Raw genomic sequence first — 15,539 nt, 5'->3', positions numbered from 1 at the left:
GTGGTGGGAATGTACCTGGTGGAGCTTGGAATCTTGGGAGAGTATGTCGGTGACCAGAGATAGAGAAATGTGTGGCTGGTCTTAGTGTGTGTGTGGTCAAGTTGGTGACACTTTTTTGTCTTTTGTTTGTTTTGTTTTTAATATGGGAACCAATTTGTCTGTTCTGCTTTGGGAAAGTCTAGAAGTTGGTGTGGTTTCTGTTGCAGTAAATATGAGAAGGAGTTAGCTGAGAGCTTTTTTTGTTTGTTTGTTTTTGGGGGTTTTTTTAAGAGAGTTTATGGGCAGGAGACCATTTAGTTTGTTTTGGGTTGCAAGTTAAACTAAGAGAGGAAGAAAATGAGTCTGGGGAAATCCTTTTTTGTGATAACAGCTTTGGACCATATTTTGTGGTGGCCTCTGATCCAGCTCCACTGAAGGCAGTGGAGTGAAAATTGTTGATCATGTAAACGTTAAAGCTTTTGGTCATGAATTAATTCTTAGAGAGGTGACAGGTATCTTGACATTCACAGCATGCCATAACAAATGTGAGCTAGGGACAGAAATAATAACTGTAGTTTCAAGCATTGTTCAGTTTTGGTTTAATGAACTTGAGATGCTGACCAGTTGGATAAAACTGTTTGTACAATGAACAGCTCCTGCAAAGGTCCAGATGTGCTTGAGTCTATGAGAGGCTTTCCTACAACAGGCAATCATATGCATGATAAAAAAATTTGGGTTTCTCAGTCATCCCTGAAAATGAAAATCTGAAATCCAGAAAAGTGACATGATAAAAAAATTTGGGTTTCTCAGTCATCCCAGTAAAACTGAAATCCAGAAAAGTGGCACTTTCTGCACTTAACAGCATCTTTTGCCATTGATGGTAAGAGTTACTGTTAATGAGGGATTAGACACCCCAGTCTGTCTGAACTGGCACAAAACAGATCTTTTTGTGACCAGTCTTGAGTTGGTGTGTAAACATTTGTAAAGACTGGATGCACATTACAGTACTAGTTAACCAAATGAGCAACTTTTCTGTGGGCCAACACAAAAGATGCATTAGCAGTGAGGAAAACACAGATCTCCTTTTTGCCAAATGACTCTCTAGAAATTTCCCTCAGGCTTCAGCACAAATCAGCTGGGACCTGTTTGGATTTAGCTGATACATATGGTACTGGGGGCCTGTTTCTGTGACTGGGACAACAGAAGTGTGGCTTTATCCCAGGAAGAGTTGATGAAATCATCATAGTACAATGTTTTCATTTGCTCTGGATATGACAGTGGTGGGAGGAATGAGCTGTGAAAAGCATAAACTCCCCCTTAATTCAGATTTGCAGACTTTACTCAACTGCAGTGCCCAGTGCAGAGCTATTTCAGAGCTGTCCTCGTGGCACTGCCCTGTGTGGGACAGGGAATGCACTCAGAGGGGCTGCCCTCCTCTCTGTGCCATGACCAACTGCTTGCTCGGAGAACTGCAAAACAATGTGAAGCAATTGAGGTTGGGGATTTTTCCCCTAGAGCAGCGTGTTCTGAAGCAGTGAAGTAAAAACTAGTGCTTGTTTGGGAAATTTTAATAATGTCTTTGTAAAGGTGGAAATTCGGCATGGGTCTCTCAACAGAGAATAACACCATCTGTCTTTGGAAATTGTACATGTGGAGATGCAGAACAAAGACTTCAGATTACTGTGCCTAAAAGCAGATCTCAGCATTTCTCTATAGGCATTTGTTAGAGATGTTATTTTGGAACCGAACAGCATTTAATAATAGTTAATCAGGACTGCTCAAAAATTCCTGCAGGAAAGGAGAAGACAGTTTGAGTTCTGGACACTTACAGGAGAGGAAATTGTAAGAAACATAAAATATGGCCAGGTGCTTTATGAAGCTAATTTTTCTTCTAGGATTATCACAGGTCCTTGTGATTGTGTCCTGGCATACACTGGTGCTGGTCAGTGACATCTCTTTGCAAAAATTCAGAGCCATGTGTCTGATGGGCATGTGTGTGTTGGAAATGAGGAGCCTAAAAAGGCCTTGGAGTAAACTACAACTGATAAAAGAACTCCTGAATTGCATGTTCCAGATATGCTGAAATAACTTGCATTGAGGCAACGTCAGCTCCTTCCAGGCATCTGCCATCACCCACCCTGGCATCTCACAGGGGGTGGAGGGGGGCAGATGTTAGTGGAAAGGGAAATTCAGGATGCTGTCACTGCTCTTCCTGCTCTGTGCCTGAAGTCAGAGCTCTGCTGGGCCAGAGCAGGAGCAGACCCTTGGCCAGTGTTTGCCATGTCCCACAGGGCTCAGCCAAGCACTCTGAGTGACCTTTGCTGACCTGGGTGCTGCTGCCCAGCCAGGATACTCCCCCCTCCTGTGTGCAGGACCCTGGGAGGTTGTGAGGGACTGCCAGAATTTGACAACTGTTTTCTCAGAGAAGTTACAAGTTCTTGCAATATGAACCTCTAATGCTTTCAAAGACTCAGGCAGAAAGGACTTGCTAAACAAACTGTACCTGTCATCTCCCAGTTCATTGATTGCTTGGACCAAAGGTGGTGCTAAATCTGATCTTTGTCTGTAATATTTATATTTTGTTCGACTTTTTTTTAAGTGTTTGATAAAACAGATGCAGTGTCCTTCTTACATGAGAAATTTAGTCCCAGCTTGGGATATGTAAAAACTCCCTGGACCTTCAGGGCCCAGGATTGTTGCCTGTTACCATTTGAGCAGGCTTGCAGTGTTTGGGGGGAGGTGGGAAAAGGGTACTCTATCTTCAAATGCTTGCAGACTGTAAGAATTGACTTGTGATTTGTTTGTTTGTTTGTTGGTATTTTGTTTACAATGCCTCTTATGCCCTAAGGAAAAATAAATTTTTGACCTTTTTAATTGTGATCCAGTTGGTTTGTTTTGTTGGGGTTTTTCTTCTAATTTTTTCAGTACTATTTTGATTCCACTTGAATTCCACTGAATTTATCTGTCCCAGAATAACTTGTAATTTGTGTGTTCATGCAACTGCAAATTTCATCTTAGGCTAAATGGATAGAGGGCCTTGTCTTGTTTCCTGGCTGAAGTTGTTAATGCATGCTATATTTTTGTATTTTTTTCTATTCCACAAAGTTTATGGAAAAGTCACCTGAGCCCTCAAACATGAAGAACTTTAGTCTGTGTTGAGCAAGTTTTTAAAGTTTACAGTACTCAAGGAAGGATGTTTTTTTAGAAGGATAGGTTCAAAATAAGAAGAAAAGCATACTTTTACAAAAGTGGTCCTTTGGGTCTGTGATTAGAGTTACTCTGCAGTGTGGGATGAGCCCTGTGTGCAGTCTGCAGAGCAAGTGGTGCTTTAACATGGGATACTAAAGTCTGAACCTGCAAGGTTTCTTGGCACTGCTGACTCCTCTTACCTGTCCTTGAAGGTTGGAGGCCCAAATAGCTCAACAAGTAGAAGGTCATTGCTGTGCAAAGCAGCAGATGGGTAAAACTGAAGTTTCTGGTAATGGATTCCCTCTCCTTATGCAGGGACATCTCTTGGGGATGCCAAAGGCAGTGGATTGGGGCATATATGGGGTAAGGAGATTATAATAAGGGATGTAATACAGAGGGGTAACAAGGTTGTTTTCTAGTTCTTCAGCCCAGCCTGACTGTAGATGTTCCTGTGTGCTGGCATGTAGGTGAATGGTGCACAAGGAGTCCCAGCTCTCTGAAGGATGCCAGGAACTGAGTTTGATGCAGCACACAGTCCTGGGCACAAATGTAGTGCCAAGTGTGACTGGAAACTGTCCCCCTTCTCCCCTTTGTGCTGAGTGAGCCAGCCAGCTTGAAAGGGGTTTTTTGGGCTGATGCAATCACTATTTACTAATGCATCCCCTTGCACACTGTAACTCACTGTTAACTGCTCACTTCTTGCTCGTTTTTCTCGGAGAACCACTACCACAATTGTGCTGCACTCAAGACTGAGTTTTTCAGGTCCTCCTTTAGTCTGTTTGCAGTATTTTGTTAAAATCGATCTGGAGAGGAGCGGCGGCTGATCTCCGGGCACTGGGCACCAGGTGGCGATGCTGGACCAGCGCTGCAGCTCCTGGACCACTTTCGGAGCATCCTCCCCCCCATCCTCCTTCGCCCCCGCCGCGGGCTGTGCCGCAGCCGGGGCTCCCCGGGCACAGCCCTGCAGGAAGCAGGGGTACCCTCGCTGGGGAAGGTCAGTTCTGCACCACAGCTGGTCGTGGTGGAGAATTCTGGGGAGCAATGGCGAAATTGCAGCTCTGGTTTGGATGCGGGGAGGGAGGGCAGGGCAGGGTGCCTCCAGCGATGCTCAGTAGATGAGGATGCAAAGCTCACTGGGGCTGGTGCACATGGCAGCATGAGGGGCTGCACAGGCTGAGGCTGGCACAGGGGAAACCTGGCGGATGTGCCATGGTCCCTCCTGCAGGTGCCAAGGAAGGAGGAGATCTGAGTTTGGCCCAGAGCGTTAGCACTTCCCTCATCCTAATCTGTGGCAGTGCTCGGGCTCAGCACGTCCAGCAAGTCAGTGCTGCCAGGTTCTAGGGCGTTCTGTGCTGTGCAACCCTGTCCCTTGCTCCTGAGGGAATGAGGAGGCTTTCCAGACCCACTAGAGGTCCTCCTGTCCCAGGGAAAGCAGGAGCTGGAACAGCTCTTGGAGGGGAGCACACAGCTGTGCAGACTTGCCTTGTCCCAGCACCTGGGATCTCCCCAGGCTGGTGCTGGAGAAAGCTGGGCTGGAAAAGTGGTTTCACTTTACCCAGCCTGGAATGTTTCAGGCTACCTGAGGAACTGTTAGAGTAGAATGGCTTCATCTGGAGAGGCTGAGGACACCACTCCTGGAATGTCCCTGGCCCTTGGCAGATGGAGCACCTCCACTGAGGAAGAAGATGCCACCTCAGATATGTCCTGTGACAAGAGCATGATCGAGATAGTCTAATCTACTGAACAGTTAAAAAGATGAGGAGAAAATCTCACATTGTTGTATTGTAGGTGTGCTCCTGAGCACCTGCAGCAGAGGATTGGGTTTTTGAGGGAACTGGCATGACCTCTGGAGAATCCAAATTCCCTTTGGGTCCTTGTGTCCCTTGCTACATACTCAGGAGGCATCTGCACCTTACCTCAGCATCTTGCTTGGGCAGAGCACAGATGCCCAGTGGGCCTTCTCAGCATATTGCTCAGGTCAGGGCTGGGATGGTCTGATCAGCCTCATCGTCAGACACCCTACTTGCCCCTCCTGGGCTGAGCAGCATGTCCTGGCTTTCCTCACAGCACAAGTTCTTTGTGCTGGTGGAGGGTGGATTTTTTTTTTTTTTGTGGTTACAAAAGAGACTGTAACCAAGGCAGTAGGAGTAAAGAAGCTGTGACTTCTCTCTAGGGAGGGCATGAAGAGGCTCGGGAGTGTGGGGCCTAAGCTTTCAGGAATGATATTAACACTTGCTTTACTTCTGCACCTTCCTTTATTCCTTATGTGTGTGTAGTGTCTGCCAAGGGGATATTGATATCCACCTCCCAATGGCCTCCCATCCTCAAGAACTAAAGGAAAGCCTGAGATCTCTCCACCCAGCTCCCCCTGAGCAAGAGGCTCTCATGCCACCCTTGCTTTTACCTCAGCTTCTCACTGTGCTGGCCATTGTGTTTTGCTGCTTTTACGAAGTGGGAAATCCTCAGCCAGCCATGCTACTGTAGGATATCTAAATCAACTTTATTCACGATCACAGTTATCCAATTATTCACAATGAGTTTTACTTGTCTTTAAACAGAACACAAAACATCTTAAAGTAAAGCAATGAAATGCAGATGACACAACACAGAGGTACATGGGAACCTACATCAGTCAAACAAAACAAAAGATTAGGATTTTTGTTATTTTTACTGGTTTTGCTGGTTTTTTTTTCTCCTCCCTGGAGAGAGCCTTTTTCTCTTCCCTGCTTACAGCTGGAGGCCAGCCTATGCAGGGGTAGGACTGAACCCCAATTTTTGAACTCAGATGATGGGGGAGCTTTCAGCTTCTCCTAACTCCTAGAGTTTGGTCCACAGTAAAACAAAACACAATATATTAAAACACTCTCAATTCAAAAGGTGAAAAGGGAATTTACACCACTGCACTGGTACCCATGGATGGAATTTCTTGAAAAATGAAATTTACCGCTTGGCTTTCCCTGCATGGAGTGGGACTGGTCCCACTGGTGTGGTGAAGGCTCGGGAGGCTGCTTATTGCACGTTTCCCCACATCCACTATTTCATCACCACCTTCTTACCCCTTGGGTTCCTCCTTTTTGAAATCTTTGCACTGGAGTTTGTGTAACTACTGAAAAAAGCTCCCTGTGTGTGTTGGTCACAGTTGGAGCTGGCTGCGTGCCTGAGGACCAGCCATGCTCCTTGCAGGGCTGCTCTGTCTTCCCCCAGGTTGTGCCAACCAGCCTCCTCCTGCCCCTCAGTGGGGGCATCTGGGAATGGGAGCCATGAGCTCTGGAGCTTTTGACAGCTGGGACAGGGCTGGGTTTGGGTTGTACATCAGAGGTATGCCAGGAAAGAACACAAATCCCTGTCACCCAGAGTATCAGCATTCAAGTTAGTGCTGCCTGAAGGGCAGGCTGGGGGGAGCTGCAGGCCCCTGGCTCGGCTGCAGTGATAGTGGCACCCTCAGGGAAAGGCTCTACCATGTGCTCCCCAGTGAGCAGTCTCTTTTTGCATCTACTTGAGAGACAGAGCAAGGATGTGTTTTCCAGGTGTTTTTAGAATCAGCTTCTGCCAGTGTGGGTGGTGAAAACCCACCTGCTGCTGGGGGTAGCATGATGTTCCCTGCAGCAAGTGCATGTGCATTAAACAGTGTTATCCCTGCACCACGCTGTTCCCCCCTATCCCATCAATGGCCAAATGCTCAGGTGCAAGGAAAAGCTCAGCAGGAAGGGTGTGACTCCACGGCCTTCACTGGTCTGGCCAGGTGGGTGATGTGTTGGGGGAAAACTCCACTGCCATGGCACCCTGGCCCTGACCTCCCCTCAGGACCCAGACAATGTCCCTCCCTCCCCTGCAGCCCAGGAAGGCAGCAGGATGGGTTGGGAAGGGAGGCAGACAGCTCCTGCTGCTGCCAAGCCACACAGCCCAGACCCAAGGGCCAGCAGCAGGGGTCACACCTGTGGCCATGGCAGAGCAGCAGAGGATTGCATGGGAACCATGGGGGCCACCACTGTCCCTGCCGGGCACAGCTGGGTTCCTGACTCAGGCAGGAGAGAAGGAGATTTGGTTGAATAAACCAAAGCAAGCCAAACCACTCAAGTTATCTTTCTCTCATTCCTTACTTCCTAACAGGTAAGGACAGCCGTGTCCTGCCGGTGTGGCTGTGAAGAGCTGAGTACCACCTGGATGGTTTTGTCTTAAAGCACAGTGATAAAGTTACCAGTAAAGGTCACCCACAGATGTGTGGGTTTATACATTCTTCCCCGGTGAGGCTGGGGTTTTTCCTCACAAGTGCTGTCTGGATGGTAGGGGGAGAAAGGTGAGGGAGTTCTGTCTCCCTCTCCCACAGGCCCATGGGAGAAGAGATGCTGCTGGATCCTCGTGCTGCATGGAGGCCACACACAGGTCGGTGGTGGTGGGGTTTGGGAGCCTCTCCTCATGTGACAGGGTGGTGACAGGAGGTGGCTGACACTGCTGGGAGGGAGCAGAGCTGTTGCCAGTGTTTGTTGCCAAAACCACCATGAAAGCCTCTGTCAGAGAATGGCAATGGAGGAGTTGGGGACAGCCCTCAAGGGTCTGCTCTTCTGTCTGCAGATATGGGGTGGGTGTTGCTTCACAAATCTTGGGTTCTTTTTTGCACTGGCCCCAGCCTCTCTGCTATGAGTGTGCCCACTGCTCCTCCCTCGCTGGCTCAATGCTTGCCTTGCTCCATCCTCTCTCAGGAGCCTCCTCTGGTAAGGCTGGTTGTATACAGAAACATGCTGTTCATCTCTTCTGCTAAGCTGTCTCCACATGTGGGGTGCCTCTGGAAGGAGATGTGTAGCACTGAACCTTTTACCACTTGCTGTCTATGCTAAAGAGTGGAGACTCCCCTCTGCTGTGCATGGTGTAGAAAAGGGATGATTGCACCAGCTGGCATTTTTTGAGATAAAGTTTAAAATCCGCAAGTGAGAATAGTCCATCGCAATTTCCCTGAAACTGGAGTTCAGCCCCAGGGCTTGCTTGGGGGGTAGAAGAGCAGCATCTGAGCTTGTCTCATCTGTTGTCCATGGAAGAGGAGGTCAGGGTGGTGGTGGGTGATGAGTTTTGAATCTCCTGGGTGAATAAAGACCAAGGCCTGTGCTGTTTCACAGCCTCCTCCCCTCGTGCCCAGTCCCCACCACAGCACCTGCTGCTGCTCTAAGTGCTGCGGTATGTTTTGATGATATCTTTGATGGCCCGTCTGCAAATGGGGCAGCAGGCATTGGCCATCTTCTTGAGCTTCAGCCCACATGAATAGCAGAGACACATGTGTCCACAGGAGTAAATGACTGTGTCTACCATGTTCTCATAGCAGATGGTGCATTCATCTACCCAGGTCCCTGAGACGGACGGGGAGATGGGTGACTCAGGCAAGCTGCTTGGAGAGTTGGGAGCTGTGCCTGCAACACAAAAAAAACCATGGTCATTCCTCTTGCTGAGATCCCAAGGTGATTTCTGCCCTGCAGCCAAAGAGGGAGGAACCATGCCCCAGCAGAAATGCATGCTCCAGGACCAGGGTTCCTTCCTGTGACCTGCTGTCCTACTCACTGAGTCCTGAGTCACATGCCAAGCTCAAGGCAGCAGAAAGGCAACATCTGCTGGGGTCTGCTGCTCATGAAGAGCAAGCCAAGAGACAGCTGCTCCCATGCAACAGGGATTTGGTAAGTTACATATCCCAGTGTCAATGCCTTGGGAGCATCTGGAGTTTTAAAAGTGCTGCAGAAGAGCCTACACTTTTTTACTGCATGTGCATTTATCTAAATATCACTGTACTTCATTGGAACGTTAGAAATAGCAATACTGTGTTTTACTGAAGGTGTGTGGAGGGAGAAAGGGGAGGTGTAGGCAGAATTTTAGCTCCAGTCCAAGCTAGTGTGAGACATGACAGTGCCACACAGCTCTCCAGAAGGAGCTCTGCATCACAGGGCCATGCCTGCAGCAGAAAATCCCTGCTTCCCTTGGGACCTTTCATGATGAAAAGGGTGAGAGAAATATTGCTGTCTAGGCATTCAAGCTGCTTCCACATAAAACAGACTGAAAATAGCCCTTGCAGAGGCTCTCCCTTCCTCCCCAGGGGAGCTGACGGGATAATAATAATCTGTTGATTATTGTGGTTTTAGAGCCCTTCTGGGAGACAAGTGTGAGACTGTGAAGGGAGGCAAAGGAAAGGCAGCAGGGGATCCCACCATTCTTACCACTGATAGAGCTGCAGAGGGGGCCAGAGCCACACGTAGACAGCAAGGGGCCAGAGACACCACTGCAGAGGACGGTGGGGGAGTTGGGTGTTGATGTGGGCGAGCTCGATGTCGACAATCCCAGCCGCTCCGCTAAGATGGTGGAACCTGCGCCGGGAGAGAAGAAATCTATGGTTACTTTGAAAAACTGAGGTTGCCAGGGCACTGGGGGTACATGGCAGGGGTTGCAGCTCTCAGTGCTTCTCAGGATTGGTCTCATCAGCATGAAATCTAGGGAGGAGATAAAAGAATCCTTTTATCTCCTTTTTAAATCCTTTTAAAATATGCCTTTTTTAATGCTAGCAGCTGCTCCTGAAGAGACATCAAACTCCCACAACTCCCGAAATTGGCTGAGCTCCCTCAGCTACCATAACCCTTTGTTTCTGCCCTTAAATGTGTCTCAAATCATTTAGTGCAGTTACTTCCCATGTGGTTTCATACTTATATATGCCCCCAGTCCTAGAGCCAGCCACAGGCTTGTAGCAGTAGAGGACACAGCCTGTGGAAGGGTGGGCTGGACTCCAGCACAAGAACACATCACTTTGTCAATAGTGCAAAACTGTACAACTCCAGGCTTCAATAAATTCATGCAAAGTCACTCAAGGACTTTCCAGAAACAAACATGAGGGTCTGGCAATAAGGAAACCTTAGCTATGCTCACTGCTCTGCCTCTTTCTTGGGTGGCTTCTGTCAGAGGTAGGGATAAGTCACCAAAATGCATTTGGATCTAGGATGTACAGGGACACTTCTCCATCATTCAGGAATGTTTTCTCCACTTGCATGTCTGGATGCGATGGCTCAAGAGTGCAAAGCTTCTTCAAGTCTCTTCTAGATGTCCACAGCTCCATTACTTCCTGCTCTCACTGCCCACCATCAGTATTAGTGTGGTCTCTGCCACAGAAGCCACCTCTGTCCCACAGCCTGTCTGGCACCCTCCTTCCATTTCAGCCTCTTTCTTCTGCTGTTGTAACAACACATACCTTAAAGCCCCTTCCAGAAGGGGAAAAAAAACCTGGAATGCTTAAAACTCTACCTTCTGCAAAGGTTTTGTAGGGGACTTTCATTGCTGCCAATGCAGCCTGGTCATTGCTAAGACGGTGATGAGACAGCAGCACACGTGTTTGAGCTGTGGATGGTTTCCTGGTGGTAAGAACCAGCTTGCCCAAGGTTTTAAAGTTTCTAGTTCCCCAGCTGAGACGACAACCAGGGTAACTTGAAATCAGAACTAAAATGCTCAGACTTCTTCATGTTACCATATAAGGAGCCAGAGGCACAGAGGGTTTGGATCCACAGTGTCCTCGATGAGCTGGAGGCTGTTCTCCTGAGAAAAAGCAGCAGTGGGAGGTCAGGAAAACCCCATGTGCCAGAAAGGTCCTTCAGTTCCTATTTGCAGGGAGGCTACTGACCACACCTGGGAGACAGGGACTTCAAGTGCCAGCTGTGGATTGTAGAAAACAGCAAAAGCATAGATTCTCCTGCTCTTTTTATCAGAACAAGACTGAGCACTGAAAGTGGAACACAGGAACTGGGAAGGGGTCATGTTTGAGTCAAAATCTGTTTTGAGGACTGTGTACGAGAGAAGAAGCAATTAGCCTAAGCCATCAGTCCCTCAGTTTCACCCCTCTTCCAAAAAAAGGAGCACTTTGCTTCCAGGCACAAGCTGAAGTTAAATTAGACTCTATAAAGGGCTTTGGAGCTCTCACACTTGAGATACTGTAAAGAGGTACCTCCTTCATGACACAGATGGGAGCTGAGGCCAGAGTTCAGCTCAGTGAATAAGCAAAGAGAATGATGCAGCCTCTAATGACAGCTACTAGCAAGAGCCCTTCCCCTCCAGTCTGACAGATGACCAAAGCAGAAAACTTGCCCCGTGGTAACACACACTGAACACAGGCCCAGCAGGGGCACAGGGTTCAGCTCGTTCACTGCACACACAAATATGAACACTGAGCAGCTGAACAAGTTTTTCAAGCCTTCCCTCTCCTCCCTACAGCCTGGAGGCATTTCTTCCACTCAGCTGACACACTGCACATTGCATTTCTAACACCAACCTGGTCATTTCATTAAAGGCAAAATGAAGGCTGTTAGGAGTGTTTCTCTTCCTGGACTAATAGGAGAATTTGGAGGTGCCCCAAGTATCTCAGCATATGAGCTGATGAAGCATGCTGGCAGCAGGGCAAATGGCCTTTCCACAGTGCAGGGAGAGCTCAGCAGTGTAGGAACCATGGTTTTCTCTGGTTGTAGCTGGTCTGAGTCCCAAAATGGCCTTACCCAAGGGCCAGCAGACACCTTGCCAATTCTTCTCCTAATACAAGGCGCAGCTCTTGACTTTTGTCCAGCCTTAGTATAGAGCTTTGTTTAAAACAATCTGAGTTCCCTACCAGACAAGACACATTTCTCCCTTGGTGACAGAACAATCAACATAAGACATGTTACTCATGCTTTAATATATTGCTGGATGGTGTGCAGATATCATGACAAGGAGCATGGAATGAGATCATGAGCAGAGTGGAATGAGTGTGGCCAGCCTGGCTTAACTAAAACCAGATACATGAGCTCAAGGCCAAACATGCTCATTGTGTGCACAGAGTTCCCACCAACAGCCAGCTTTCAAACCATGACTTAAAAAACTAAATAATTCCAAGTAAATAAGCTTAGACATTCTTTCTGTCTCTAAAGTCCCCAGATCAATGGTCTCTGCTGCTAACTTGTCTCATGTTTGATCTCAAACACATTGGAATCACCCTTAAATAGATTTTGAATCAATTCCATTTGCTGTTTTATCTTTGCAAAGTCCAATTATTAGCAAAGACCAATGCAGATTGATGCTTTGTCTACACTTCTGTCATTGCTGTGGGAGAAGTGCAAATAAATGAACCTCTGTCCACCACCACAGGAGAGTGTTATGTTTTCAGAAGAGAGCTTTACCATGGAATGTGCTGATGACATCATGCCAGGAAAGGCTGCTAGTATGCTAAAGGTTTGTAATTCAAAATAGTCTGGAAATAGGACCAGAAATAAATGGTATGGTGTTCAATGTGATCAAATACAAAATGCAGCACTTAAGTAGAGATAATCAGCTACCTAAACCTAAACACAGGACAGGGAATTAGTCCATTCAATTTGAAATACAGACATCCTACAGAAAAAGGCCTGGAAATTGCTGTAGGTCACCAAAATGATCATAAACCAAGAATACCATCCCGTTACAAAAAGGGTGAGCCAATCCAGGGTCATGTGAGGCTGATTAAGGAGGCTGGAGACCCTGTGGTATCTTTGTCCCTGGAAATACTCAAAACTCAACTGGACAAAGTCTTGTGCTACCTTGGAAGTTAGCACTGCTTTGAGCAGGAGGTTGGATTAGGCAATTCCATGGGGTCCCTTCTGACCTAAAATATTGCATGATTCTATGACTTTTATATGGCAAAATTTTTCACAGCCTGATGAATGAAGTAAAGAAACAATCTGTTTCTTTATGTTCTTCATGAATGTTCTGGGTAAGACAAGAAATGATGGGTTCAGGCTCCTGAGGTGCTAAGGTTGGACATTATGTAGAGAGTGAAGCACTGTAAAGCAATCAGACTGCCCAGAGAGACCATGGCAGCTCCACCACTACAGCTCTTCCAGGACAGGAAGGTGAAGTAAGTAGTTTCTTGGGATCCCATGCAGCATTTACAATTTTTATGAGAGTAGCTATCTGAATCCATAATTACCCTTTTATAAAACGTCCTGTAACCAAAATACAGCAGCTGTGGCTGTCAGAGATGCCTTTGACTCTCTGTATCTATTGTGGTGAACAGGGTGATTTCCCAGAACACTGCAATCCACTCTCCAGGGCATCTCCTGAGGCTGTCCCAACTTCCAGGCATCTCTCCTAATGGCAGCTGTCTGGGGAGAGCTGTACTGCTGGAGGACTTACAATGGTAAGAAGACCAGATACAGTTAATGCTCCCTAAAAATACAGTTTTCAATTAACTCTCCTCCTCAGTTATTTTATAAAAATATTATTTTGACATACATTTCTATGACAATAAAGCAGAACCAGTTGTCTGCCCTCCAGAATCATCCTTTTTTTCCCCCCTTTGAACCTTCCCCACTTAAACTTTGTTTTTCCTGGCTTACAGGACTCAGTCAGTGAATGCCCACTACTCTACAACTCAAGAGTTCACACAGTTTGATGATCTTCAACATTTTTATGGGCTTTCTTCACCCATAATCATCTTGGCAACTATTCCAGAAGCTTAACTAAACATTGTTCCTAAAAGACAAAGTACTGGAGCCTCCTTCCATAGTTTCTAGGGAAGAATAAAGCCTTATGCAACATAGGAACTTGCCCACATGCTGAGTTTCATGTTGAGCATATTGACAGCCCCTTCTCTTTTATAACACATTAGCTGCCTGGATAGGACAGATACTAAAGGTAATTATCAATAGCAATCACAGACTTTCAATGTTATTCCATCCATCCACAGGCCCCAGAGCTTCCAGCACACAGTGGAAAAGGTTAGTACAGCTGTTCAGGTCTGGCTGCAGCATGTTTAAGGGAGTTCAAGCCATCTCTGCACTTCTCATACATTTCAGTCTAGTGATCACTGGGTACCTGGCAGTCATAGATGCATTGTATGATGGCATCACTTAGATGCCTTTTAAAACTCTCAACATGATTTCCTTTTGTTAGGAGACAGATTGTTTAAGCATGTCAGCTAAAATTCTTACCCTGTCTCAAAAACTGTTCAATACCCTTTCTCATATTTAACACTCTCAGTGTATCAGGGCCATTTATTTTGTTATCTAAACAGGATCCAGGTTCTTTCAAAAATCTGGCACAAATGTGGGTTCTGAGCTCATGTGAACATCTCCCTTAGGAGGTCTGTCCTGTAATACATGAGCTGCTCTGGAGTGAGGGGGCTGTGACGTTACTGGCACTGGATATTGGATACCAGAGCATCCATGCTCTCTTCAGGTTTTCTTGCTTCCAACCACGGCTGCAGGAGAGGCATTCTGTCCCCCAGCCCCACTCAGGTCTTGCCCAACAGGGACTTCTGAATCCATTGTGCTAAAACAAAAGAACAAAGCACCTGTTGCTGCCTGGTTGCGTGGTAGTTAAAGATCAACGATAATGTTGGGGAAGGATGTGAGCACATCCATCATTTCTGAATGCTGTAAAATACATGTATTTACACATCCATTTGTTGTGTTCCCACGGTGATGGGAACAATACTGCCCTGGCCAGAAACCAGAGCTTCCTTCCCCTTGGGCTCAATGGTTTTTGGTCAACCATGCTCTCAGAGCCCAGCCTCAGTGCTGCAGCTCATCTCTGCCTCTCAGGTACATCAGTACCTGGTGACCCACATCAGCTGGTGATCCATGGGCTTTTTTGCATTCAAGCATTTCCTGAAGGACTTAGAAACTGTTCTGAATAGAACAATAACACATTTTGTCCTTCACAGGCCCATGAAAACATAAGGGATTTTGCATTATGCTAAAGAAATGTCCGGAAATAAGTCAAAAAGCAGCCTGGCAGATTTTGCATGCAAAACCATAAGGTCTGTGTTTGCAGATGGGCGTCAGACAACCACTGTTTGAGGAAGCAAAAGTTAGATCCAAACCACATGGAGAACAACTGTTCAGACTTTCATGAGGAACAGAAAAGGAGTGTACTTTATGGCTTTACTGGAGCCTTGCTGTCTGCTGTGTCCAGAAGGGCAACGGGGCACCAGCACATCCATTACCCTCCTGCAGTCACAGGCACACTCCAGCTAAGCAGGGGAAACATGAGAGCTCCAAATGCCACAGACGTTTTTGATTCAGCAGTTCTCACAGCCCAAACCCAGTGTGCTCCCTGGAAGCAAAGAGCACACAGCAGACTTACAGGGTATCTGTCTCATCCTGACCAGTGAAGTTCAGTGGTCACTCAGCACTTACATCCTGCAAAGTCCTCAAGGCATGGAAACCATGCCTTCTGGCTGAATCTGGCTGAACTGAAGTGAAAGACTCATAGAGTTGGAGCTCCACCTCTCAACCTGAGAAATCCTAGAGCAACAAAGCACGCAGGCACATGCTTACATCAAGAAGAGGTGAAAAAAGAAGCCTGGATTAAGTAGCTAAAACCACAAAAATTAGAGTTGATGCTTTCAT

General features: G+C 47.0%; 1 protein-coding gene across 3 annotated transcripts in view; it reads right to left on the bottom strand.

The window, feature by feature from the left end:
- Window positions 1-5,647: 5,647 nt before the first annotated feature.
- The window catches only part of NEURL1 (neuralized E3 ubiquitin protein ligase 1), a 142,531-nt gene continuing 132,639 nt past the window's right edge, over window positions 5,648-15,539 (bottom strand). For 2 of the 3 annotated variants that reach the window (XM_039708757.1, XM_039708756.1), the window contains exons 5-6: window positions 9,363-9,509; window positions 8,073-8,567 (exon numbers count right to left, since the gene is read on the bottom strand). In XM_039708757.1, coding sequence (XP_039564691.1) covers window positions 8,326-8,567; window positions 9,363-9,509 — 389 coding nt within the window. In that variant the 3' untranslated portion in view covers window positions 8,073-8,325. Of the gene's footprint in view, window positions 8,568-9,362; window positions 9,510-15,539 lie in introns of all 3 variants that reach the window. The other variant, XM_039708755.1, reaches the window with a different exon arrangement.

The sequence above is a fragment of the Passer montanus genome, unplaced genomic scaffold (assembly GCF_014805655.1).
Source record: "Passer montanus isolate IOZ18808 unplaced genomic scaffold, ASM1480565v1 scaffold21, whole genome shotgun sequence".
Lineage (NCBI taxonomy): Eukaryota > Metazoa > Chordata > Aves > Passeriformes > Passeridae > Passer > Passer montanus.
This window is presented reverse-complemented; position numbering and strand designations above follow the sequence as displayed.